Genomic DNA, 12,826 nt, shown 5'->3' with positions numbered 1-12,826 from the left:
TGAAGTTTAATAACATGAATGGAAAAGTATAGTTAGTGGCATCGAATATCCAGAAGCTGAAATCAGAAATTTCTTAACAGTTCCGCTCATTAAAGAAGAGTAAAAAGAAGTTGTAGTTTGCCTAGAAAGAAGCACCGTTAAAAAAGACTGTTAGTGGCAAAATTTTTAGCGATTTCTTGTAGATGTTATTCTATAAAAATTGATTTCAAAAAAGTATAGCTCTTAATCGAAGATAGGTACCGAAACTGACTCATGAAATGAGAAATCGTATAGACAAACATCTGAACACTCCACAAGCCTGTTTCAAGGAAATATTCAACAAACAAAGACTCTATAAAGCGACAAACTAAAAATTTTTAGGCAGGAAATCTTATTGATGGGAAATATACCCTCACGTACAGTTGACGTCGAGATTTACAATATCGTTATGGCTTATGCCTTGTCCAATTTAAGCATACCTCGGCTTTTTGCAAAATTATAACACTGGAAAACATTCCCAGGCTAATACTGTAAATGAAGCGCATCATTACACCATTAATGTGTATTAATGACGACCTGTGTTGGATTCTTCGAGTTTTTTTCCGGATTTGCCACGGTTCGTGGAAGGAAAGCATTTAAATTCTTCATCAATTGTCTTACATCTACAGATTGTGGTTGTAGGAGCTAAGAAGGTCAGCACGAGGTGTAATAGCAACTTACATTACTGGAAATATAACAGATCAAATAAAAGCTACTTTAAAACTTTGCGAAATCAGTATCCTTGTTTTTGCAATACATTCTAAAAATAATTGCACCAAAAAGACAATATCTGTAAGGTGGCATCAAAGTTGGCATTACTTAGATTTTAAAATGGGTAGGGTTTAATTTTTTCAGTCAAGTATGAAATAAAAGTTAAAAGTAACAACAATTCAAATAATTTCTAACAATATTAACACCTAGTTACTTTATGAATAAAAAATTGAAGAAACAGAAACAAGATCTTGTTATATCACAACTTGAGGAAATTGTTCATTGAGTCGTTTTAGACTTAAAAACTTCAAGCAAAATCTGAAGCTAATGATGTTTGAAATTTAAGAGAATTTATTCAAGATGTTTGTGTGTTTATTCAAGATGTTCGATGAAAAAACTTAGCATAATAATTTAACGAATTAAAAGAATAAAAAATTCACCGAATTGGTATATAAATCTGCCAACAATTGGTTAGGAGACACTGAGTTACTCAGAACTTTTCCCCACTGAATATTTTAAAAATTGGATAAAACTGCATTAAATTGCTAATGATATTTCCAAGAAAATCGAAAATATAAAATCATTTCAGTTATTAGGTATTTTTTTGAATAAAAAAATGTATTTACTTAGCTTTGGGTCGGTTTAAACAGATATTTTCACATTTTTCATTTCGCAATTGACTTGTTAATTTCTAAAAATTGTTTGACAATATAATAGAAAAATTATAATAGTATTATGTTCTGCATAATATGTTTAAAGACAAAGATTTTAAACAATATTATTGACCAATATTTTAACAATTGCATAAAAAAAAATATCCATGTTTTGTATTGTTGTTATCTGAAGATGGGATAAAACCCGAAAGATCGTAATAAACAATTGTTAAAAGGAAAAATAGTTTTATAAACAAATTATATACTTTGACCAATAACCCAGAAGATTGATAACTTTCAAGTTCTTATCTCTCTCTATTTGTCGCAGAACATGTCGCTAAAGAAAAATATTCGGAATAGAACTGTAAGGTAGGTTAAAAAAAACATATTTATAGCGGTTTTTCGATGTGTAATGTGCCACCAAGAGCTCATTTTTTTTAACTTATCGGGTTACGCTCTCTCTTAACCATCGAAAAAATACCGAACTGATTATGTCCTCGAACCATAAAAATCACGGATGACTGAAGACCCGAATCCGAAAAATACAGAACGAAAGTACCATTGCTGTAGCTTTGTCCAATTAATATTAATGGAGATCTCTTACCTACATCTACATGGTTCAGTGGTAATCTAGTGTGGGTAGAGTATGACTAAGAACACAAAGAGCATTCCCCTATTAATACAGTTAAATAGTATTATTTACTTTTTATGCTCTATAATTGGTGTTCATAAACAACGGTTATGTTTTATAGACGGCAATGAATATTAAAAATAACATAATCGGTGCATGAATTGTTTATAAGTTTACGGAAATTTAATGATGAATATATTTGAATATAATAGGTCTCTTTATAATTTATTTTACACATTTTTTTTATTTAGTTCTATAACCTGATATACAAATTGTAACACTACGGTGTGTTAAAAATGGAAGGCATTTTCCTTGTTTAAATGTAAAGAAGATACTTTCAAAGAAATGATTTATTATTACACTTTATGACATTTAACTTAACTTTAACTTTAAAAAAAACTTAAATATGAGGTATATTGGTTGTGGTTTTCCCAAAAATTATAGCCACTGAAATAAAATGCTTCATTTTACTTCAGAAATCAAATTATTTTTAAATTTATATGATATGTTCAGATAAATTATACAGGGTCTAACACAATACCGTGCCAAAAATGAAGAATCTTTTTTACATCAAAATTTAAGAATATTTTCTTTTCCACATAAATATTTACTCTTGAAGCCTTCATCGTTTAAATACAGGGTGTTGAAGTTTTCGGCAAGGAGTATCGACAGATTAATAAGAATAAATTGTAGTTTTAAGAGAGTAAGAGGATATGCGAAATAACTAATCGTATCATCTTTATAAATTGCTGGTTTGTACAAAGATGACAAAAGTCATTTTTGTTTGAAATAATATTTTCATCTCAAAAATATTTTTCCAGTCACCTGTTATAATTTAAAAAAAATGTAAGTATCTCATGGGCATGCAACTGGGTTTTAGCTGCTACTTAATTTTTCAGGCTACCTAAATACCATTTGAATCATACAATTTTTTGTGAGCATAAAATTTCGTTTCAATATCTATATTTGTTCAGATATATATATATTTCTTTTAACACCATGAACATATAAGAAAAAAACAATTTTTGGACTAAGAGAACATTGTTTCATTTTTGATACGTTGTAGTAAAGATATTGACTAAAATACCCTGTATTTTAGTCAACGATTTTTTGGTAGTATAATATTTTCAATTCTGAATATGAATTATTTTTTTACACTTTATTTGTTACCAACACTGAATATGTACAGGATGTCCCACATAGCCCTATCCATAGGTGTCAACGACAGAAACGTTAAGTTGAAATTTAGCATTTTGGAAATGATCCTGTTTGATTAAAGTGTAACTTAGGGTAAATAAATATTTTACGTGTAGGTAAAGCGATATTATCGTATAAGATCAACAAATTTTATGAATGAATGCATTCGTTGAATTCGCTAATAAAAAATTCTTATAATTTTACGTAGGTATTACCTACCTATATGCATCAAAATTAGGTTCGGTTTTTTTGTTTGCGTTATTGTTTTATTTTAAGTATAAATGCAATAATTATTATATCAATTACGAGTTTTTTATTTGTAAGCCTGTTTTACCAAATAAGTATCTAGTTCAATATTCGCCATTTATCAAATATTTGCTGTTTTTTTGTTGTTTTTTTAAAAATTTTGTATAAACACATATTTTTTTATGACGTATATACAGGGCGTTAAATAAGTAAGTAGCTAAAAATGTTATATGGGCTTACATAGCAATAGTTTTCAAGAAACCGAGTTCGGATAGACCGAGTCGTATACCAGTGGCGGAGATACGGACAATCGCTCTCACTGAAAACCCCAGAAATTCGATGCTACTAATATTTTTAAAATTCGTTTAATACAGACCTGTAACTTTGTGTAGTATTTTCAAGAAAAAATATGTTTCTCATTTTATTCCGAAAACTAACCATTTTTTAAATTTTCGTTAACTTTACCAAACATTATACAAAATGTCAAATAGTTCTCGAACTACTCGTTTCTCAAAAAGAGTTCACAGAATTTTTCCATCAGAAATACAGTTCCAAATACAAATTAATCATGATGAGTTCGAAAAAAAAATCAGTTGCGTGAAATTTTGTAGTTTTGTTAGAGATAGCAAAGGATACGACGTAAAAAATTGAGCTAATTAGTTTATTCATGATTGCATTGTATTTAAAATCATAATTCATTCACATGAACTTTTTTTGTGAAACAAGTAGTTCTAAAGTTATGTCAGGTTTAATAAAGTGTTTGATAGTGTTAATGAGCCAAGTTTAAAAAAGCAATAGAAGAAATAAAATTTAATTTTAAAAAAAAAATTTTTCTTGGAAACACCACGAGTTAGTAGTGAGACAATTTTAAAAATATTCAAAGAGGTTGAATATCTGGAGTTTTTAGTCAACTTCCGGCATTTCCTCTATTGATACAAGTGTTTATATCTCGATTTAATGAATTTTTACCGTTAATTAGACAAATCATGAACCTAAGTTTCGTCATTCTGTATCAAACTTCTCCTATTAGAGATATTTTAGAAAAGTTGTTTTTTATTTCAACATCCTTCTATTTGCGGACTCATGTTTATAGATACAGCTTGTTTTTGGTTTAAAGTCACTCAAAGAATCACCCCTGAAAATGTGTCTACTACTGAATTAACCCCCTGTATTTAATTTTTTGAGTATGCTACGAGTAGACCCCCAATTTTTCTTGCTCTGGAGTACTTCTAACTACGCCACTGGCTATTGCTATCCGCGACAGAATTAAATAAGCAGATTCAGATATTTGATTATCCGGTTTCGTGACAATTCCAAATAGCCCGTATTTACACAGCAACCCTGTACGTCTCTGGAGTGACAAAAGTACCCCCGTTCTTTGTCCGTTTCCTTTCTTTTTGCTCTGTGAAATCGTGACGCCGCATCGCTACCGAACAAGCAACCAGCCATCCCTAGCCCACAAAATCGTGTCCTTTGTACGTACCTGGCACGGCAGCCGCCAAGAGAGCCACGAAGAGCGCGAACACGGAGGTGCAGAGGAGTCCTCGCGATGCCATCGTCACTGTCAAGTTCAATAGCGCGACCACGAACCCGGTCTCGATGTCGTCGTCGTTTTAGCAGTCGGGTGACTCTTGTTCGGCCTGATCTGCACGACTGTGCCACGGTGAGGTACACTGGCGATTTGCGGCTCGGTTCTGGCCTATATCCGACCACCTCTTCTGCAGCGGCCAAAGACGCTCCAGCTGCACGTCTGATTTCCACGGGCGGTGATTAGCACCGTTTGGGGATATTTGAGCGCATCTCACAATTTTTAAGTGCCAGGGCCCGAATCTCCCGTAAGTATTGTTGAGTGCGACACATGTCACGAAAATTGTCGCATCGTTCAGAAAATGTGTATTCCAGAATGGTAATTAATTAATTAAATATTTTATTTTTCGCCGATCGACATTAAAGACGTAGTTTCTGTGACAGCTGTCAGGCACTAAAGTGTTACATTTACTGCCTAGGCATTAGAATCATATTTACTGTATTGTTGTATCGTATTTTTTTTTTCTTCAAGCGTATAATAATACTTATATTATATAGTGCAACACCTCCTTTAGAAGCAGCCTATTGTTTAACTAGTACAAATATTTTTAATTTTTTAACTAGTAAAAAAATGTAACAATGTGTAGATAAGTATCCTAGCAACGAATTAAAGATTCAAGAAGCTTTGACGTTTCATTAAGTGTCAGTTGAAATTTGATGTCGCGTCGGGTCGTTTTTAAAATGTCTGAAGAAATGCAGTGCACACCACCAGAATTACTGGAAATTGCAAATACATCAGTGGCAACACTTATACCAACAAAGTCGAGAAAAATTTATGAAAATGCTTATGATAAATTCATAAATTGGGCAAAAGAAAATAATGCACATATTTATTCAGAAAATGTGATGATAGCATATTTTACAAGATTATCTAGAACACTGAAAAGTTCAACTTTATGGGCACAATATTCAATGGTAAAATCTAAATTAAACATAGAACACAATGTAAATATTGAGAAATATTCAAAATTAATTACATTTTTGAAACGACAAGGTGAAAATTATAAACCAAAAAAGTCGAAAGTTTTGTCTAAAAAAGAATTTGACGAATTCCTGAATAAAGCACCTGATGATAAATATTTAGCAACCAAGGTATGTACTTTTTAAATTATAGGTAGATATATATTTAACCTTTTTATATTTGTAATACAAAATTTTGTTATAATTTGTAAACTTCAAGTTATTTTATAGTATCCATTATGAGAATAATAAACAATTTTCGGAAATAAAGATAGCTCATTGGAAGAATGTTGTAAAAACTCATAAAAATAGATGTCTTAAAATTACGTCATGTTTTAGAATTCCCTTGCATTTTCCAACTTTTTTTATTGTTACAAAATAATAATTCTATATTTTTTAGGTTGCACTAATATTTGGAGTCACAGGAGCTTGTAGATGCGATGAACTCATTCAAGTAAAAGTTAATGATGTAAAAGATTTGGGAAATATAATATTAGTAAATATTCCCAATGCAAAAACTAAAAAACATCGTTCATTTACCACAATTGAAGAGTTTTATTTAAATTTATGCAGAAAATATGCTACTCTTCGGCCAAAAGACATAACTTTTGATAGATTTTTTATTAAATATCAAAATGGCCATTGTCATCGTGTTGTAATGGGCATACATAAAATTTCAAAAGTGCCAAAAGATGTTGCATCATTTTTAAGGTTGCCAAATCCACATGAATATACGGGGCATTGCCTTAGAAGAACCTCAGCAACTATCTTAGTTGATAATGGTGGTGACATTACAACCCTAAAGCGACATGGTGGATGGAAATCTACCAGCTTCGCTGAAGGATACATTGAAGATTCTGTAAACAATAAGAAACAGATAGCGATGAAAATATTAAACCCATTAGAGTATAATGAACCAAGTACATCAAGCGAAACTGTAAATATTGGTCCTGAAAATAATTTAATCGAAGACTTTTCTGTTAATAATGGTACAATTGTTAACACTGAAACTGAGAACCTTATTACAAGTAACGTATTCAACGACAGAACTGTAAACTTTGAAAAAAAGACAGCCAGCAGCGCTTTAAATATCAACAACTGTACCATACAAAATTGCACATTTAATATTCATGTTAATAAATAAAGTTTGATGATAGACATGTAGGTAATTTAGATGTTTATTCGTTTAATTCAAATTAAAGAAAAATAATTGTTACAATTGTTTTTTATTCATGAATAAAGTGGTTAAAACTGTCATGTTTAATTAATCAATAAAATGTATAAAATGTATAAAATAAATAGTATTACCTACCTACTGATTTTATTTTGTGCTGAGATTGAACATCGCGTTATCCGCTATAAATTTTCAAAATTAGTAATTTTTTATATTCACGCTTGAAGAAAAAATAGTATATGTCACTCGGAGTGGAAGGCTCACTATGTGTTTTGCCCAATTTGCTCAGCCTCGGCTAACGCCTCGACGAGCAAACTTTTGGGCTCAACACATAATGATCGCCTTCTACTCCTAGTAACATAATATACTATTATTAACGAAACTAGTTTTATTTATTGTAAATGTTTATAGTGAAAATAGGACACACTGTACGGGATATCCCTTGTCCTGTCTGTTTTGGAACATTTACTTTGTCTATGTAGGTTGAACTATTTTCACTATACTCTGTTTGGAAATGAAAGAGAGTAATAAAACCCCGAGATAAGAACCGGCCATGGGCGTGGTAATATTTCGTTTCAGGTAATTATCGGGTAACACTAATGCTAACAAAAATGACAGGGATTGGAAAATCGACTATCTACAGACTTTTAAAGGAAACAAAAAATGAACAAGATACTGTAAATCCCCCAAAATCATCTACAGGGAGGTCAAAAGTCGTTATAGATGATTTCTTCAAAAATGTCATTCGCAGAAAAGTACACTCATTTTATTTTAAAAAAGAAATACCAACGCTAAACAAAATTTTAAGTGAACTTTCAGAGGACAACGATTTGCCAAAAATCAGTAGAAGCAAATTATGGGCCGTCTTACGAGAGTTGAATTTTTGCTGGGAAAAGCAGAACAGGAAGTCAGTTCTTATCGATAAAGATGAAATTATTTGTTGGCGAAGATCCTACTTAAGATCAATTAGAAAATTCCGTGACGAAGGGAGGAATATTTATTATCTAGACGAAACTTGGGTCAACGAGGGATATACTGTAACAAAAGTATGGCAAGATAAAAATGTAAAAAGTTTTCGACAAGCATTTTTGGATGGACTTTCAACAGGGTTCAAGGCACCTTCAGGTAAAGGGCGAAGATTAATAGTGACACATATAGGTAGTGCCAGTGGTTTTGTAGATGGCGGTTTACTTTTATTTGAATCTAAAAATACAGGTGACTATCACGAAGACATGAACGCAGATGTTTTCGAAGAGTATTTTACACAGATGTTGGATCTTATTCCTCCGGGGTCTGTAATTGTCATGGATAATGCCAGTTACCATTCACGGCAGACCGAGCGGACGCCTACGACTGCTTGGAGGAAAGCCGATATAATTCAATGGTTATCCGGAAAAAACATTTCTTTTGAAACAAATATGGTGAAAAAGGAACTTTTGACACTTGTCAATCTTAATAAAGATCAGAAAAAATATGTTATCGATGAAATGGCAACAAATCGCCAAATAACGGTACTACGGTTACCACCTTATCACTGTGAACTTAACCCAATCGAATTAGTCTGGGCGCAGGTAAAAGGAGATGTAGCGCGAAATAATACGACGTTTAAATTAAGTGACGTGAAAATTTTGTTAAAAAATTCCTTGGAACGAGTAACTGCAGATAACTGGCAAAGATGTATACATCATGTACAAAAAGAAGAGGAGAAAATGTGGGAACTCGATAATTTAATTGACGTTACTGTGGAACCTATCGTTATCAATCTAGGAGACGAAGATAATTCATCAGAATATTCAGAGGATGAATTTTAATATACCTACTTTTTTATTTTCTTTATTGTACATTTATACAACACTACATTTACTCACCATAATTTGAATTTTCAAAATACATATATTTTTGTGTGGAATAAAAGTCTATTCATTAAATTTAAATAAATATTTTGATAATAATATTGAATAATTTTATTTGAATTACTAAAAACCCTCTTAACCCGGTTATGATGCTTAAAGTAGCCTCATGTTTTGAAATGCTGTTTTTATATTGTTTACTTATAAGAGAAATGGACCGAGAAATTGAAGCGGCATAGACAAAGACGGATTGTCGGGGATTAAATTTTAGCTACCTGCTACAATTTAGTACACCGATCGTACAAAGTTTTGTTAAAAGTAGACCTCATCTATACGAAAAATACATAATATAAAAATATTGAATATAAGCACCAGTACTACATTTATTTACGATTTGCATACATAATGAGCTTTTATTACTCTCTTTCATTTCTAAATAGACTATAGTCGATGGTTTATGAACTATTAGATTCTACAAAGTGGTTGAATTACTTAAAAAATCGTTTCAAGCATTGATGTACTTGCAGCAGGGAAATTTTTTTGCTAATAACTGATTTAGGAGTTATGGACTCCTCAACGTATCCTTCAGCTTCCGTTGAAGATTTCCATCCACTACGCAATTTTAAAGTTGTGATATCAATTCCTTAATTTATTAATAGTGTAGTTGAAGTTCTACGGAAACAATATTCTTTGCGAAAATGTTAGACGACTGTCTAAGTTAAAGAACAAAATATTAAAGTATAGTCGGGTACGCAGTCAAAGCCAACTTGAATGTGTACTCTTTTTTATTACTCGAGCTTTCGGAACAAGTTATTCCTACTTCAGGAGAAATTACAATGGAACACATATTTATAACAACAAAATGTAATAATCCAACAAATAACTTACAAAATTGAGATTTGAATCGAAAATTTTCCAAGTTCAGAACAGAGTCCTTTTAAAATAATAGTCATAATCGTTGAATAAGTAAAAAATATAGTGTTAAGAACATTGATTAAAACTTTTGATAAAACATTTACTATAAAATTATTAAAAATTACAACATAATCTAGAGGCACATTGAGCAAAACAATCGAGAACAACCACAGAACAAACATATTATGGAATTTAGAAAAAGAAGAAAACAATCAATTTGGCGCTAAATTTTGAAAAATATCTGTCATAAGCTGGATTCACCAACGTCATTAATAGACAAATTATTATTAATACTCAACAAATATGTGAACATGATAGTTAAGTTGTCAATGTCAGAACGTGTATTCATACTGTTCTCACATTGAAAGATACTACACATCTCAAGGAAATTTCTTTTAAAACCATTATTTTCTGAAAATTTTATACTAACTTCATTAAAATCAATATCATGTTTAAAACTATTCGCGTGGTTCGACAACATACAAGAATTAAGCCTAATGCCACTTTTGTATGAACAGATTATATCTTTAAGCCTCCTACCTGTTTGCCCAATATAAATTTTCTGACAATCCTTACAAGGAATACTATACACCACATTAGATTTATGTAATAAAGGAACTTCATTCTTAAGATTAGAAAAAATATTTTTAATAAGTAACTTGTTCTTAAAAGACAAAAACAGAAGGGGGCTAAATACGAAACCCTGAGGTACTTTCAAAGTCGCATTTATCGCAACAGAATTAAAACTACGTCAATGTCACCTTTTGTCAATTATGTGGTGTAGTATGATTTGACATTTGTATTAAATTCATGGTAATTGTATGGTTGGTTGTGTCTATAATACTTTCCTGCGATGCGACGTTTGGAATATTTCTGTATTAATTCAGTGAGTGTGAACCGTAACATTTTATAGGTCGGTGATTAGAATTGATGAGGTTTTAAATAATTTGTAATGCATGATGAACGCGAAAATACACTGCGCACAGCAACAAAAAATTGTAAAAATGATAAACTGTATATTTAATGGTTTTATTATATTGGCCCAGATCATTTACATTCATCTTCCATTTGCCTAATGTCGGAAAAGTGACAAATATATCAATTTTTTGATGTTATCAAAATGACGATAGATTAAACCATTAAAGATTCGATCATTCTTCTTCTAGATCTAAAATATGTTATACAGGGTGTTGATAATATACTTTACCACACGTAAAATAAAGAAAAGTATAACAGTTGTCCGAAAATGCTAGAGTATTGAAATTAAAAAAATATATATATTGATTGATGAGACTTAGCTTAACGATTTGCCTAATTATGGACAAAAATTTGCTGAGCTGGTACATAATTTGCCAACTAGTGGCGTATATGCTGCGCAACATGCGCGTCATTAAGAACTTTAAAATTGAACCCTACTGAATATTTTGAAAATAGCATAAGTACCTACATTTAATTCCGGTTTGTATATCCAACAAAAAAGGTATTTCCATTTTATTCATATTACGATTAATTTTTGAATTTAAAATAAGCATTGGACATAGTTGAATAAATCGAAAATCCAAAATGAGTCATTTAAAAAAATATTATAAAATTTTTTTTAGGGATACAATTTTTAAATAAAAAATGTCACCAACAGAAGCCAAACAAATCATTGGCTTAGTATTTAAAATGTTTTTTTTTCTCACTTTTGGACTTTTCATAATTATATTCTACAGGGTTACAACTTTTTAATTGTCCAATACAGGTATCTTTCTTATTTTAAGACATACATAAATGGTTTAAATGAGCAAAAATGCGCAGAATTTTATGTCGATAACGGATTCGTTTTTAAATTTGGAAAATTCTCAATAGTTCCGAAGATATTCGAAGAAAACCGATTTTATTAAACTGATATAAAATAATGTGACAAATCGATTTTTGCTGTCAGTATTAACGTATCTCTAAAAGTGTGTGCTGAGCGGTAATCATCTTTTGTTTTTATTATGGACGCCATATTGAATTTTTGCCTAATTAGAAGAAAAGGGATTTTTTTTAAATGATGTATAATTTATGGGGTTTTGGTAATTAAATAGCCAAGATATTGAATATAATTATAAAATTAATAAAAAAATCAAGTAGCCATGTTAATTTTCTTTTCTATAAATTTATCGAATATTTCTTATTTTCAATACTTTTTAAAATAGCAACCTTTATTTACATAACAATAGCAACGAACAAAACGACAAAGATAAAGCAAACTAAAATTAAATGGTAAATTTAAATTTTTTCACTAATGTTTGAAGTGCATACCATTACTTGGTGGTCTAGTTATTTTGCCCAGAAGTCCCGATTTGACCATCACAGACTTTTTATTTCATTTTTCTATTAAGGATCAGCTATATACAAGACAATACGACAATGAGGAGGAATTGAGAACAAATATTTCAAAAGTGATAAATTCAATATCTCCTGACATGATTCAGTCTGCTCTTAGAGCATTTATGAACCAATGCAGAAGTGTTTGTAATTTTTTTTTTTTTTACGTGAGAAAGGAGCTTTGCACCACGGCTAAAGTAATAGAACTAAAATGTTGGCAAGATCTCTATAGGTTGTAACAAATTTTATTCAAATCTGTTCATAGATCGCTAATATATAATTAATACAGGGTGTAACTAAATAAGTGTAAAACATTTAAGGGGGTTATTCCTCATCGAAAAAAAGATAGGATCTTTCATATAAAGAAACTTCATTGGAGCATCCCTTGTTAAGATACAGCCCCTTAAAGGGGGTACATAAAATTTGTTTAACAATTTTTTTCACAATCACTAAACAAGTTACAATATTGAAATTAACCTGACATTTTCTACTACCAAAAAGACACTTAGCCAGTAATTTATTTGGTTTA

At 30.8% G+C, this 12,826-nt stretch overlaps 1 protein-coding gene across 1 annotated transcript in view; it reads right to left on the bottom strand.

Annotated features, from left to right (window-relative positions):
• The window catches only part of LOC108908859 (serine protease inhibitor dipetalogastin), an 83,813-nt gene extending 78,704 nt beyond the window's left edge, over positions 1-5,109 (bottom strand). Inside the window, exon 1 of the mRNA XM_018713011.1 lies at positions 4,940-5,109. Coding sequence (XP_018568527.1) covers positions 4,940-5,012 — 73 coding nt within the window. The 5' untranslated portion in view covers positions 5,013-5,109. The remainder of the gene's footprint in view (positions 1-4,939) is intronic.
• Between the last annotated feature and the right edge of the window lie 7,717 nt (positions 5,110-12,826).

This window comes from Anoplophora glabripennis, unplaced genomic scaffold (assembly GCF_000390285.2).
Source record: "Anoplophora glabripennis isolate ALB-LARVAE unplaced genomic scaffold, Agla_2.0 scaffold81, whole genome shotgun sequence".
Classification (NCBI taxonomy): Eukaryota; Metazoa; Arthropoda; class Insecta; order Coleoptera; family Cerambycidae; genus Anoplophora; species Anoplophora glabripennis.
Note: the sequence above shows the minus strand (reverse complement) of the source record. Positions and strands in the feature narration are given on the sequence as shown.